Here is a 16,294-nt window from a genome sequence, read left to right on the forward strand (position 1 = left end):
CCACCACTACCCGGGCTGTTATTTACATTACAAAACATAAGCATATTTATTGCATTCACACATTTAACTTTCTTGTTTGGCCCTCAGAGTTAGTTGATACGCTGTTAAGCCACGTAAGAATAGTGTTTCTGTTATATCCATTGTATGATAGCCTGATTACATGAAAACATAATGTATAGTTCAAGTTCCGTTCTAGGGGGAAACAGTTGTGCACCTGATTCCAGAATTTTTCATCTTGGATGGCATGTGCTTGGCAGCAGTGCTCATTTTCAGAATGCGCTGGAAAAGAAGCCACCTTCTAACACAATTATTCTTACATCACTGTGACAATTTTCAGGCTCCCTCATGAACCATCTAGAGAACAATCAGATTTTCAAGCTGTGCTCAGCTAATGATCTTTTTGTGTGAAAAATGTCAACAGACTGGAACTTTAGCCAAAACGGTTTTTGTAGAAGAGCATTTTTAGGTTGTTAAAGGGAGGATATCACTGTTTTTATTGTTTTTAAGTGCATCTACTTTTGGGATCAAACTTTACATGTTTTAAGAAGTTCTGTTTTGTATCTGGAACTGCTCAAATTACCATAGCAGAGAGAAAATTTACATTGTACTTTTATTGCTAAAATCATATGCAGCGTAAATACTGTTGGCACACACAGCTACTTTGAATGAGCGAGGTATTTTGTTCTATCAGCTCCCAGAGCTGGACTGATGAATTGGATGTATACGTTTGAAGCAATTTTGATGCTTTGCCTTAAAGTAACAAGATTACAAATTAGCTGGGAGTAATACTGGCGTTCGGCATATTTCGTAACTTACCTTTGCCTCATTTTTCAACATTTGCTCTATGTCCATAGCTATTTTTAGGAATGGAGCCATGTATTGGTCATTGTAGTTGCTGCTATTTAATGAAGGGTGTTAAAGCTCACATCACATTCTGTCAGTAAGTATGAGTAAGCTACAGCCAATGTGGCATTTCAGAGGCTCTGTTGGTATGGAACTTTGATACAGAAAAGAGATTGCTCTGCAATTTGACTGTGCTCACAGATGTTTTTCCTGATTTCAGCAGGATTTTAAGTGAAGCTTTGAGGTGAGAGATTAACTAGGCTATCTTTGAAATCCCTATGTAGTGCGGTTTTAGCAAGAGTCTATAGTGCACATGCCAGAGTATCTCAGCTTGCAAAGTGATTTGATAATGCCGGGAAAGTGGTAGGTCAGTATTCTTGCATAAAATGGTGCAGAAAATTAAGAGTGACAATAGTCAAGAGATGGTGTTTGGCTTTAGGAGAGATCTGTAGGCAACTGAAAAGGCATGAAGTATTATCAACATAACTAGGACAGCATGTGGAATAAGATAGTAGACCTGTAATTCCCAGTGTTCATTTGCAAGCATTGCGCTAGAATTGCTAGTCAGGGTGTAGAGTGAATGCCTAGACTCTAAACACCCTATGCACTTCAAATAACTCTCCACAGCTAATCTTCTATTCCTGATTTGCAATTTCAAGCTTGAAGATCAAATTATGCATCTTTTTGGAAAGGAAAGGCCCTTGCACTCCTCCTATGCATGGGGAAACAGAGAGGGCAACAACCTCTAACACTGCTATATGTTTGAAGGCGTTTGATCTGTGCAGGTTCTCCACGCAGCTTCATCAGATTAGGGAGTTCATAACTTCCACTTTCCACACCACAGCTATTTTCCTCAGCTTATTCTAGGAAAGAGGCTATATAATCATTTATCATGCCTTACTAACTTTGTGATTGGACCGCTATACGACACATTCTATATAGTAGTGCTGTTTATTATTGTTTCCCTTGCAAAAATAATAAATTATAGCACACCTCTTGTTTGGGATGACCTGCTGAAAGTAGTCTTCCAGGGTCAGCACCAAGCCACCTGCAATCTTCAAACAAAACTGTGTTGGCTTTTGACTTGAACAGTAGTTTTATGCATTGTACCAACATACCTGAACTAGTTCTTCCAAGTGCCATTGCAATCTCTCAGTCTGGTAGAGATGATTCTCTTGCTTGTACTATCGGGGACATTGGAATAACATGAAGGAAAGCTTCCCTCTGTGGTAGAGACGCATCAATTCTTAGCAGTGTGATTTTAACGAATGTGTTTTTTACTTGGGTTGGCTTTGGTGACCAAGATTAAAGTTATAATGCTGTGTTGCATTAAAATCAGTTGCCTTTTCTTATTTAACTGGATATTTTATATATGTATTGATGTATTGTTAATCACTTAACAATTTAACGAAATAAATAAAGCAAATCCCTATTCTAAATCCAGTCAAATATCAAAAGTGAGCTGGTAGTTCTAGTTCCTCCTTTGGGACTCAGCTATACAGCTGCAAATAAACCATTTTAAGTGTGTTTTAACGGCAATATACAATTTGACACTAGATGGTGATGGTGAGCCTCATGGAAAATTCAGTGAATTTTTAAAAATACTTTAAAAAAATCATTTTCAGAGTGGTTTTTGTAAGTGTCTAAATTCCACCTTGGTTTTTAGGACTCTCCCACACCACACATATACTTTCATTGAAACAATGAAATAACCATACATTATAGCAGAGTAGTTAAGAGTATGGTTGCCTTGGAATACCTTCTCCCTAGCAGAAATGATGTGAATAGTGTTTGTTTCTCAGCAAGAATTTTGCGAGTGATGATCCTAGTCTCATCCCTGCTGGGGGTGGGGGGGACCACTCCACCAGGACTTGTGGAGTCCCTGAAATCCCCTGCGTATTTTCTGTGCCTCAAGATAACTTCCTGATCCTTGAAGAAGGTGAAGAGGGGAGGTGTAGCACCACTTTCAGGATGGAGGCTTGTGACATACTACTCTATTCAGTTTCACACAACATCCCTGCTCCACTAGTTTTCAATATAACTCGGATACTCGGTTTTATTTCACACACATAAAATTAATATATACGTAGGTCATCGCCAGAAAATCAGCTGCATAGCCGACGTCGGAGAGCGCTGTCCTTTTTCCTGTGACAATTTGGACTTTAAACAACAACCCGTGAGTAGGATAATTGAAACTTTTGGACTTAAAAAATATCTCCGAATTTGAACCAAGATGGGAAGGTGTAAACAGGAAGTCCGCCTCCCGTTCCTTGTATAAAGAATAAAGCAAAGATTTTACAAGCTAAAAGCCGGGTAAATTGACAGCCAGGAATTTCCTGCACTTTTAATCGTCAACCCCCCCTAGCCAGCAGGAGGAAAGGGGGGGAAATCTGACATTTAAATCCTGCTGAGAGTGTGTTAAGAAAGTAAGCCTCCATTGTCCCTAACCCGGGGATGGAATGACAGGAACGAAACTGTCGGCGATGCCTACAATTTGAAGAAAATGCGAAACAACGGGGAATAAGGATGTATGCAACCACAAACAGAAACAAGAAAACCCGCAGAGGGGACTTAGAAGTGACCTGAGGGCCTCAGACATTAGAACACCGGACTGAGGAGGACATAATGATATAAGGACTGACATTATCCGGAACCAGAAAAAGGGACGTTGGATAAACCTAGAATGAGAAACGCTTTTTGTAATAAACCTATATTTATGGAATTAGTGTAATACTAATGAAATATTAAGAGATGCTGGAAAGGAATAATTGGCTTTAGCAGAAAAGTCAAATTTGGTGTAAATTTAATAATTTTTAAGATTAAGAGGATAGGATAAAAATTAATGAGATCAATGTAAAAAATGAAGAGGTTTGAGTAATAAGGGTGAATTTGCTGAACAATTTTTTAAATGGAATACAAAGAGGGAGGTGGGAGGAAGTCAGGAAAATAAGTGAAAGAATGTCGAAAAATTTGAAAGGAGGGATTTTATATTTTTATTTTTTATTTTTTATTTTTGTCTTGTTTTTGAGTTGAATTTTTGGCCTTTGTAATCTAATCTTTTTGTGTTTAATTTCTGTTGTTGTCTTTGTAACCTTTTTTTTTTGTTAAAATTTAATAAAATATCATTTTTTTAAAAAAATAGATCTGGTTTTATCCATCTGATTTTTGTTTGCTTTAAAACTATTACTTTAAGACTAATACACCTAACATCAGTATAGCATAGTACAGTTGATCTCTTATCCATTATTAAGATAGCATTTGAGGTCTCATGAGCTCCCTGCTCTCACTTGCTCCTCGTGCTTCCAAGCATTTGTGTTACAAAAATTATTTTAAAAGGAGTGAAACTGGAAAATTCATTTACACACACACACCAAGAGACATAATTCCACATCTATGCTTTTATTTAAAGAAACCAATCTCATAGTGCCTGCTGAATTTTAGGGGGGGGTGTATCTGTCTGTCTAATTGTCTATCTATCTATCTATCTATCTATCTATCATCTATCTATCTCTTCACATAACGGCACTGTTAAAACACTGTTCCCTCACTTCTTCAGAGAACAGAATTATTGCTATCCCATCAAGTTACCGTATTTTTCGCTCTATAACACGCACCAGACCATAACACGCACGTAGTTTTTAGAGGAAGAAAACAAGAAAAAATATTCTAAACGAAATAGTGGATATATGATTTTTGTGGTTCATGCTGTGGCCACAGACGTGTGATCTGACAGTGAGTTTGGAGAAGTCCAATGCAAAAATCCTGAGGATCCATGTGGATCCATGCTTTGTAACCACGGAGGAGGGAAGGAAGGGGAACCATGGATCCTCTGCTCACGACTGCAGCAGATCCCCCCGCCACCCACAGGCATTCGCTCCATAACACGCACAGACATTTCCCCTTACTTTCTAGGAGGAAAAAAGTGAATGTTATGGTGCAAAAAATACGGTATTTATCATCTTTACATTTCCAACTGCTGAGGCAATAGGAAGAATCCACACAGCATCACATATTTTAAGATATGTGTTGTAATCCATGCTTAACCCTGGCTATATGAGTAATGAATTCTCCCTTGAAGTTCCGTGATCAAGAAAGTTACATATGATGATGCAATTGTTACCACTTGCTTACCCTTAGGTAAGATGGTAAATTTTCATATCTTCATTTGAAGCCTCTACATTGTACTGGTGACTGGTGGTGGTAGATTATTTGCTTTCTCTTACCCCCTCACCTTTATTTCCAGTTTTGAAATAAAAACCTAAATTAGAAATTGACTACAGTCTTATAGCAAATGTGTGTGTGAAGAAACAGGAATAGTTTATTTAGAGATACACCAAAATATAATTGCTTTGGTACATAATAATGTGGTATGTAAACCGTATTATTTATAGTTTTGAAGATATACACCCTGCTTTATAAGGCCAAAGCATCTCAGAGTGGCTAACACATAACTAAAAGCAATACCACTTAAAAATTAACAAGGTAACAGCAGCAATTTGAACCTGATTACATGGGCAGATACTTAAAGAATAAGTAGAAAGTGTCATTTAATGCATACTTGGAAGCATCAATTTGATCTATTAAGGTGACATTGGTGTTTACCTGCCTTTCACCGTAAGGTCCCAGGGCAGGTGACAACAATTAAAACAGTGTTAAACACAGTATTGTGTTGTTAATACATAGCAATAATAATGTTTATTATTTGTTAGCGTTTTATTGATTCAGTAACTACCATATTCTTTAAAAATGATTTTAAGCCAATTTTGAGCTTCTTAAATGTAAACTAGGAAGCCTAACTACTGAATATAAAAAGAGTCATACTATTAAATGCTAGCTCTTGTAATGAATATACAGTGGTGCCCCGCAAGACGAACACCTCGGAAGACGAAAAACTCGCTAGACGAAGGAGTTTTTCGTTTTCTTAGCCGCTTCGCAAGATGCATCTCCCTATGGGCTTGCTTCGCAAAACGAAGCTTGCCCCGCAAGCTCCGGGGATAGCAGGGAAGCGCAGCGCATCTTCCCCGCTGTCCCCGGACCTCTTTTGAAGCAAGGGGCGGCGGGGAGAAGATTGCTTCTCCCCGTTGCCTGCCCCGCAATCTCCGGGGACAGAGGGGAAGGCGCGCGCCTTCCCCTCTGTCCCCGGACCTGTTTAAAGCAAGGGGCGGCGGGGAGAAGATTGCTTCCCCTCTGTCCCCGGAGATTGCGGGGCAGGCAATGGGGAGAAGCAATCTTCTCCCTGCCGCCCCTTGCTTTTACCAGGTCCGGGGACAGAGGGGAAGGCGCGCGCCTTCCCCTCTGTCCCCGGAGATTGCGGGGCAGGCAACGGGGAGAAGCAATCTTCTCCCCGCCGCCCCTTGCTTTAAACAGGTCCGGGGACAGAGGGGAAGGCGCGCGCCTTCCCCTCTGTCCCCAGACGGTCTCCATAGGAACGCATTGATTGATTTTTCAATGCATTCCTATGGGAAACCGTGCTTCGCAAGACGAAAAACTCACAAGAAGAAAAAACTTGCGGAACGAATTAATTTCGTCTTGCGAGGCACCACTGTATTTGGGAAGTAGTGTACAAACAAATTGGTAAATAACTAATTTTTCTACTTTAATACAATCAAACAAAACCCTAAAAATGTTATTAATGTCTTTCCTCCCCCAAAAATGTTTAAAGTTATTTCCTGGATCATGACTGTTGTTCGTTTATACTTTCTAATATAATAAAGCTAAGACACATTTCATTATCTTATTCCTATATAAAACAAGTCGTTATATTGTTGAGCCATGATCTATATCTACAATTTTGTAAGGATGTTTGGATAAAATACATAATTAGTGCACAGTGTGTCGAAGCTATTTCAGGGATATTGGCTGAATTAATTAGAAGTAAAAATGTTATAAAAGTTTCCTAAATTTAGGTGCAATGCATGCATTTGCATTCTTTCACCCACTCAAATGTATTTACTAGATATAAAGCCGGGACCGAAAGCTTTTGTTGATTGATAGGTTGATTTTAAAAAAGCTAGGTAGCTGCCATATTGGATCTCCCAAAATGCAATGCCCAAAGCTCACTCCCTATATGAAAGTGCCATTGCTGCTGAATAAAGTGTATCCAGGGGGAATTGAAAGGGACTGGTACCTGCTGTACTACTGGGGGACCAAAATGGTGGTAAGCATGCTGTTTGGGGGCCTTACAACAGGGACACAGGCCGGGTAGGCGTTGGCCAGCTGTGCATTCCTGAGGAGCAAGTGTGAATGACTGGAAGCCAAATGCCAGTGGTTGGTGGGCTGTGGAGATAATTCAACATTTGTCTATAGAATCTGGAGACTTCAAGCTGCTTGGGATCACCTGTAGAAAGTAGAGCTGATTGGCTGTAACTTCAAGCCTTGCTTGCCTAGGCTTGAATTTTGCTTGCTAGGACAGTTTCCTGCACTACAAAGGAAAAATTGGCTACCTGGCATCATAGTGGTGCTAGGTGATAAACAGATAGGCATCCCTTGCTTTATAGCAGGTCAAAATGGCCTGCTGAGGGTGAGGGAACCTAGGATCTAGTTCCCCACTGATCTAGTTGCTGATCTAGGTCCCCACCCCAGCTCTAGAAGAACTACCAACATGAGGAATTATTCTAGCATAGAGAGCTTCAAAGACACCTGAGGGATCTTCCTAGAAAAGTGACGGTCTGTGTTGGTCGCTTCGCCTACTTTAAATAAATTGTTAACTTATATAGGAAAATGACACTTGATTGTGTTCCTTCCAACTAATTTGTAGGAGTAGTAAAAATGTATCCATTTAAAAACAAACAAACAACAACCCTTGCCTTTTTATCCTGTGTGTGTGGTTTTTTTTTATATATTTAGGAAAGCATTTTTGTAACTCCATTCTTCAAGACAGACTTTTCTGGTTGGACATGTAGTAAACACTGAAATACCCATTTACTATAATAACTGGGGAGATCTTAAGGAACAATATAACTTTTCATTATTGTTGCAGTTTTGAAATATACATTATCTCTTCCTAAGACAAGTTTCTGTGTACATTATATGATTAAGCCCACTATAAAAACCAATTTCGCTGGCTCTCTTTGCCTTGATCTCCTTCATCTACTTACTCAATGAGAGGTCAAGTCCAGAAAATGATTTAGGGAACCACAGTAATTCTTTTATTGTAGCATAGCCTAGGCCCTTCCCTGGTGGTGACTGTTCCTCATATTGGGAAATACAGAACAGATTGCAGCAGCTGTTCTTGCAGCGCGCACTAAATAGTTACAATGCTCTCTACTGACTGATGAAGAGATGAGAGGGGAAAGGGGGCCATTCCCCACACTCAGCAAGGGGCTTTAGACAATCCTGGTTCTGATTATTGCTTTACATACGGTACGTGTTTTAATCTGTTTGTCATGTTCACAGTTAACACTTTTTAGGTATGCACCTTTAGTAAATAATTTGTATAGAGGTTTCCATTCCTGCTTCTCTGATGGTTGTCTCTGCAGCTCATTCTCCTTATTATATATGTGAATGGAACAAAGTGGTGGTGACAGCACAGGCTGTGTGTTATGTTAAAAGCCATGGACTGTTGGGGGTTTGAGGAGGGAAGTTTAACCCTTTCCTTGCCATAATCCCAACAAAAACAACTTCTTGAAAGCTTCTAGTAGCATTTTTAGGGAAGCTCCCACTGATAAAAGCAGTTTTGGAAAGGTGATTTTTGTTGAAATCGTGATGTGGAGAATAATAATTAAATGGATATAGCTTTGAAGAGGTGATTTTTGTTTAGGCTCTTGACATAGAGAGAAGGAATTTAACTACTCCCATAGCCAGTTTTGCAAACACTTCTTAGGTTTGATTGTGAGAACAGTTTTTCGCTCTTGTCCACGCATAGACTGCTAGAATGTGCACTCCAAAAGTTAACTATATGATCTTTTTTGTGGTGCTTCTAAACCACAGGTCTTCTGTTCAGCATTTTTGAAGAAGCCTATAGTTATGTTCATATTTTAAAAGTTTATATACAGGTAACTCGCAACTTGCGCTTATTTTATATATATGGTCACAACTTTGCATGGGTGGGTGAGGAATAAATGGAGAGCAGAGGAAGCCTACTCTTGATTTATTTACTCCCACCACCACTCCCTACCTAGCTTTGGGAAGGCAGCGCTCAGTCAGCATCTGTTCCCAGCTTGGCAAGGAGGCCCTAGGTCTGTGGCACTGGCAGGGTCCTAGGGCCTCCTGTCTTCTTCCCAAAGTAGGACAAATAGCCCTCAACCTGCAGGCAGAGGGTGATTCCGACCATTCCCACTTAAAATGTGAATTAGCTGCATTCATATTTTTAAAAGATAACTTAAATTCCTCAACTTTTGTTTAGAACACGTATTGCCATAAACCTTTGTTCCTAACTACAACACTTTCCTCACTGATATTTTCTTTAATTATTTGATTCATTAAATACAAAATGTATTTTCACGTTTCTCAAAATAAACATACATCAGTGTAATTACGATTTTGCTAATGTTATTTTTACTAATTATTGTTCTCTAGAAATTTACAAATTAGTGTAATTATTAAACATGATATTAATATTTCACTTGCCTGTTACATTTGCTTTTTTGTCTTCCATTCATTTTGAAGACTTTCATAATGTAGGGTATCTTTTTTACAAATTATCTAATCACCTTTATTATTTAAAAATGTAGATTTTAAGCACATTGATTAGATGACCATGTACTTTTAAATACTCCAGTTACTTTAGTAGGAATATTGTACAGCATTTTATTTACTTACTCATTTAGAACATTTATATCCCATCTCTTTTTTTTCTCTTTTGGAGGTGAGTAGGTATATGTTGTGTTCCCCAGCAACCTTCCTTCAAGGCACTGAACAGACGAAAACCTTCTCAGTTTCAGAAAGGTTACTATATTGTGTGCCTTCAAATTATGCTGTGGACCAGAATGGTTTGAAGCGATCTAAAGTCAGATGAATGCATTGCCAGAGTGGTACAGGAGCCATGTTCTTCTGGTCCAAGCCAAACTGCTCTGGCAATGTGTAAAATATGTGAGGTAGACTCACATAATATCCTATTTAAGCTGTTACTTAGAGTAGCATGAGACTAAATGTCAGGCAAGTGGCTTCCATGCTTTTCTGGTGACTTGTGGATCAGGATTAAAGAAAGAATCAGATGCCAATGTGAAAAGGAAAGAGTTGCTTAACATTCTTCATATACACATAGCTGCTTCTGTTCTTAAGTGGTATCTTTTCAAAAGAGCTGAAGTTTATCTGTTTCCTTTAGAACATAGTTCTAAGAACACTTACTTGGTAAGTAAACATAATTTTGGGTTAAAGTGTTTAGGTTTGATTGTTTCCCAAAATATTGGGAAATTCGTAGTTATTTATTACTTCTCTTTTCCCTTTTAGGCCCTTCAAATCATCACAGCCAGTCAACTCTGAGACCACCTCTTCCACCACCTCACAATCATACTCTATCCCATCATCACTCTTCTGCCAACTCCCTCAACAGGAACTCCCTAACAAATCGACGGAACCAGATCCATGCACCAGCTCCTGCTCCGAATGATCTAGCCACCACTCCTGAATCTGTTCAGTTACAGGACAGCTGGGTGCTTAATAGCAATGTGCCACTTGAGACCAGGTAGGCTATCAATAAAAGATTGACATTTGGTGAAACTGACTGGAAGGCATTATGACTTTGAATGCCATTGGTCCAGTTCATATATAACACTAAGCCAAACCATGGCTTATCCTGAATGCTCATGTTTCTGGAGCAAAGATTATGGCCCCTGTGCTCCTCCTGTAGCCTATCCATGGCTAAACCATGGCTTAGCATTATGTCTGAATCCAGGCTTGTGGTGTGTCACCCCAAACGAACCATGACTAGGAATCCAAGAGCAAACCTTAGTTACAGCTCAGAGCTTGTCAAGAGTGAGACAAACCGTGACCCCATGTTTGGATATAATGCTCAACCAAATTATGGTTTAGTCCTGAGTAGCATAACAGCATAGGATTCGGGATGATTGCAGCAGCCACAAACTTCACATGTTTTCACATTAGTGCAAAATCATGGTTTGGCCTTATCATTATGTGTGAACTGGATTAGTGTATGAGTCTGGTTTCTGGGATAATTAACCAATATTTGGATACATTGTTTCTGATAAGCAGCAATTTTATTTGGATACTTATAATCAAATGTTATCAAGTTATACTTAAGTGCTTCATAAAATTATAGATACAATCTAGTCAGACATTAAGCATTTTGAGAACCCATTAATTCCAATGGGAGACATTCAAGTAAGTGCCTATCACAATGGGACTTAGATGCTTCACTTTGGCTGAATTGTGCCCATAGAAATTACAATTGCCAGTAAGGAAAGTGTTACTCAAAAACAAAAGAATATGTGTAAATGGAAAGACAGTGGTTTAGGTGTGTTCTGAAGTAATTTCACCAGCTACTGTATTTAATTTCTAAACTAATATAAACTCATTTAAAAACAAATGTTGGTCAGCTCAGCTTATCTTTGTTTGCTTTATTTGAATACTGATTTATTCTTCTGACAGTGTTTTGGGAGACCTGGAGAAACAATCCCAGATTCAAGACTGACAGAACAATACTTTTAATTTATATTTCATACAACGTACAAGCTCACTTAAATCCCTTTTGTACATACTGTCAGTTTGATGTCTGTGGGGAAGACAGTAATGTTTAAAAGGTACTGTGCTTGTTAACTGATGACACATAGAAAAAATTATACAATTTACTGTTTGTAAATTCCCTCCATTATTATTATATTTTATATATGTTTTCTTCTTTTATTAAATTCATCCTCAGTTTATGAATGCAGAAAAATTGAGATTCTTCAAAATGCCAGAATAGTCATAACTCTTTATTTACTGTTTTCTTTGTACAATCCCTTTCTCACCTGCTCCTCTGGCGAAGTTCCTTGGCACTGTTTAGTTCCCAGTTCCCCACAGATAAATTATTGCTAGTTCTTAACATCCCATCCTAGTAGTACACATCACTAGCTCCCCAGACATCATCTCTACTGATGAATTTGGATGAACTGGTGAAGCCTTGTGCAAATCCCTTTCGATATGACAATTTTTTTCCCCTGAATTTGCTAATTAAAATGTTACAATGCAGAATGAAATTATGGTCTGAATAGGTTAGGGGTTGGAGGTGTGGTACCTGATGCAACATAGATGCCTTCATTTAAGAAGTGAAAGTCATTTTTGTGTTGTAACATAGTTCCAGGGGTAACAAGCTTAACAGTGAGGAAGCAGTAAGACAGAAGCAGCAACAATTACTGCAAAGGTCCAAAGTAGGTAACAGGATACACAGTTTGTCTCAGTAGATGTGCACATAGTGTCCAAATGAGTCAAAATAGAAGCTGAAGTGAGGAAATGGGATATTTACATGGGCGGACATGAAACCTGATGAATCAGGCATTCAGCTATGAGACGGGAGATTAGGGTGGTAAGGCTTTGCACCTGTCTACTACTGTAGTGAGTCCTTGGCAAGATTTCACTCAGAGAATGCCAGTGAAAGGCTAGAGACTGGTGGCTGGACAGGACCTAATGGTGGCCTTGACACTTCTAAAACTTGTTCTGAAAAATATTTGTGGTAAGATTTAACAGTGAATTTATGTTAATTCCCTTCACTCCTGAAAGCAATGTCATTGAATACTATCAAATACTTTAAAAGGTTAATTGTTGGGTTGGAATAAACGACAAAACTTTCCTACAGTTAATATTGGGAGTGAAATAAAATAACTAAGACTTCATGGTCAATCTCTGTGTTTTTGGAAGGTAAAAGATTTCCCCCCACTTAGCTCTACTGCAGTAGACTTAGAAAAGAGAACTCTAAACTCCTAAATAGCTGTAATTTAGTATTTTTATGTCATCCTATTGCAGAGGGTCCATGAAAAGTTTGTGAGGTGTGGAGAATCAAGGCCAAAGGTGAAAGGAAAGCTATCACAAACCAGCGGCAACCATAGACACAATAAGTGAATGTAGTCTCAACTACAGAACCCCCCAGAGCATATTTCTTTGACTCAAGAAGGTTGTAAGGGATAAGGATGTTTTGGCCAGCTGCCCAGGCCTTGTTCTTTGCTGCCAAATTTGTTGGGAATAAGTCAGCTACAATTTGTGGCTTAATCTTGGGTAGTATAGTGGATCTGGCACTTATTGCTGAGAATTGCACTGATGAAAATTCTGACCCTATTTTGACACACTGAACCTTCCAAGTTTCTCAGTGTTACCATTTCTAAAATTAGATTACAAAGGGTTATGAGGCATCCAGCTATTTCAGAACATTGTTGAGGTTTAGCTTACAGGCTGTGGACACAGTGGATCTGCCTGTAGAAGTTGCTGTGGACTAAGATTTAAAATATATTCTCTCTCTCTCATCCACAATATACCTTTTCCATGAGGCATTTGCTGAATTCTTCTTCTTCATGATACTGGAACCATAGGACGATTCTTTGTAGAGGAATACATGTGATGTGCTATGATCATAAGTTCATCTTACTCAGAAGTGAATTATATTTAAAGTAACAGTAAAAGCAGATAACCCAGTTTCTTATAGTTCATCATGAGATGGTTAACCTTTTCAGAGCTTTTAAGTGTTCTCAATTTCTCAATATACCTATATCTTTTAAAATTAATCCATAATTTAGTTCCTTCTTTTACAAATACTAACACCTGTAATTTTTTTATTGGGAAAATCAGAGAAGCAACGGGACTCATTCCCCTGAAATCATGCTTTATGACTTTAGCTTACTTCATTGATATTGTACTCCCAGTTGACCACAGACTTTTCACATTGCACTGCACTTTAATTTTACAGTTTTCTTGGTCTTCCTTGAAATGTGGCAGCTTATTAATCTCAATATTGGGACTTTTGCAATCTATACTAAACACCTCTTAGGAACGAAAGTTTATTTTTATTATGTTTTGTTCATCCCCCCCCCCTTTTAGCATGAAATTATGCAATTGTTTATGTATAATTTCTCCCCAGACATTTAAAGTGTTGCAGTGAAATACTTGTTTTCCCTATGTAGCACAAAATAATACAATTACGTGTACAGAAATTCTCCCCAACTATTTAGCATTTGGTTTCCTTAAATATTTGCAAACTCTTGTAAACTTTGATAGTGTTTACTTGGAAGTGGGGTACTTATCATAAGAGAGCAGTCATATCCTTGACTAAAGTGATGTGACTGTGTCACAAAGATGCTATGTTTCATTTCTTCAGTAGTTGCTGTTTCACCATTAGGTACGAAACTTTATGTTTTCTTATTTGGTTGTCTGTTTGGTTGACTTCCTTTTTGCAAAAGATCCACATTTTCTAGTCTGGTCGTGTCAATTTATTGCTATTCAAACAGTCATTTTTATTGAGGTGAATTATGAGCAGCCTGATAACAAATATTCAGACTTAGATAACATAATTTGACGTTGAGTAGGGAAACAGTTTTTTGTTTAAAGGCTTAATTACTTTGAAATATTCTTCATGAGAGCTCTGTTGATGGTTCCATGCTTTACAGTGCAAGTTTACATCATTGCCTTCAATGTATTAGGCTCCTTTGTTATGGAAACCACACATCGGCCATTTGCAGATGCCAATCAAAGGCATAATGGCTCATAAATTAGGGTAACCCAAAAGCTATTATAGATTTCCTTTGAAAGGATATTTGTCAAAGATTGCATGATGTCCTAATGCCAGTTCTGATGCCTGCCTGGTGTTATTTATATTGGTATGAATTAAGTCTGCATTACTGTAATTAGCAATGCTTTAGTCTGGAGAGAAAGAAAAAAGTTTAAATAGCAAGAGAAATTAGGGCTATTCTTGAGCACTGCAAGAATATTTTTCTTTCATTTTTGTCAGTAACCAGGGTTTTGCGTAATTTTAAATATTTGTTTCTTTATTTAATGAATTTCAGACACTGGGCAGATACTTCTGGTCTTCTAGGGACCTTATAATAGCAGAACTTTTTATCAAGAACCTACTTTTTGTTGCTGTTGTATAAGTCCACTTACCATTACCCAGTTCAGCAGTGCTTTGAAGTTTCACCGCCTTCCCCAGTGGATCTGCCTCTGCCTCTGGATGCTGGGGCTTAATGCTGACCTCACCGGCTGGGAAGTGGATCCAAGCCTGCCTGCAGATTGGCCAATAACAGGCAGGCTTGGAGGCAGGGTTCTCCTTGAGGGAAGGCCTGACGGAGCACATAGGCATCCCTCAGGTCCGCTCCCAGCGTATTTAAGGTTCCTTGCCCTGGCCCCCTGCACTCAGTTGTAGTCTCTGCCCCGCCCTCCAAAAGATAGGGTATCCCGTTAAAGGGATCCAGGAGGAGTGGCTTTTTCGTACTCCCAGGTGAGGGCTTGGGCCACAGCACTGCTCAAGGCGGCGATCCCTGCAAGGGTCCCCCTATTTGATGTAAATCATAGGACTCCCCCATTGCCAGTTTGACCCTGATTCACTTCCATCAGGCGGGTCAGAAGTAATTGTCAAACCTCTTACATCTGTAGTCAGTAAAGTTGTGGCGTTATTTGACCCAGTTTAAACTGTGTTGCTCTATTCTTTCTGTCCAGTCAAGGGGCAGTGAGGGTGCAGAACCTGGCAGCCTGCATTGTAAGATGACACAATGTGTCAGTGTGTCTGGCTGCTAACCAGAAAGTTTGTGGTTTGAGCGCATCCAGAGGCAGGATTCCTGCATTGCAGGGAGCTGGACTATATGGCCCTCTGGGTCCCTTCCAGCTCTATGATTCTATGGCTTCTATGGCTAATTCCCTCTCAGCCATGAAGCTCACTGAATGATTTGGGCCAGTGAATATTTCTCATCTTTCTCAATCTTCATTACAAGCTTGTTGTGAGGGTAAAATAGTGATGGAAAATATTCCTTGGAGGAATATTACCAAGATAACAAATGAATAAAATATGCTTAAATCATAACCCTAGTCAATGTGTACAATGGTGTGAGGGAGGCTTGTGTTTTTGAAAATTGCAACTATAGCCCTATTTGGATATTCATTTTACTCATGTGAAGACAATTGCACAATGAACAGAGGAAGTGCACTGTTAAGTCCTGCCCTTTTTTTTATAGCACTGCATGGGCTGGAGGCTAAATTTGTGAATGAGGAGCTTCCTCTACTCATAGGGCCTTCACACATGATTTTGAACCCTAAGGAACCCAGTGTACAGCCAATTTGAAAAAGGCAAATTCCATGCAAGGGATCATTAGGAAAGAAATTAAAATTAAAATGGCAAGTATCATGATTTCATAAATATATGGTGCAACCATATTTGGAATGCTGCATACGGTTCTGGTCTCTCCACCTTAAAAATAATATTGCAGAGTGGGGAAAGCTTCAGAAAAGGGCAAGCAGACTGATCAAGGGGATGGATAAACTCTCCTATGAGGAAAGGTTACAGCATTTGGGACTTTTTAGTTTAAAGAAAATGTGA

General features: G+C 38.9%; 1 protein-coding gene across 19 annotated transcripts in view; it reads left to right on the forward strand.

Annotated features, from left to right (window-relative positions):
* TENM2 (teneurin transmembrane protein 2) overlaps positions 1-16,294 on the forward strand; it is a 782,612-nt gene that overhangs the window by 556,150 nt on the left and 210,168 nt on the right. For all 19 annotated transcript variants that reach the window (XM_081845776.1, XM_081845777.1, XM_081845770.1 and 16 more), the window contains one exon: positions 10,234-10,468. In XM_081845776.1, coding sequence (XP_081701902.1) covers positions 10,234-10,468 — 235 coding nt within the window. The remainder of the gene's footprint in view (positions 1-10,233; positions 10,469-16,294) is intronic.

The sequence above is a fragment of the Podarcis erhardii genome (genome assembly GCF_964252035.2).
Source record: "Podarcis erhardii genome assembly, chromosome: 2".
In the NCBI taxonomy this organism is placed as follows: Eukaryota; Metazoa; Chordata; class Lepidosauria; order Squamata; family Lacertidae; genus Podarcis; species Podarcis erhardii.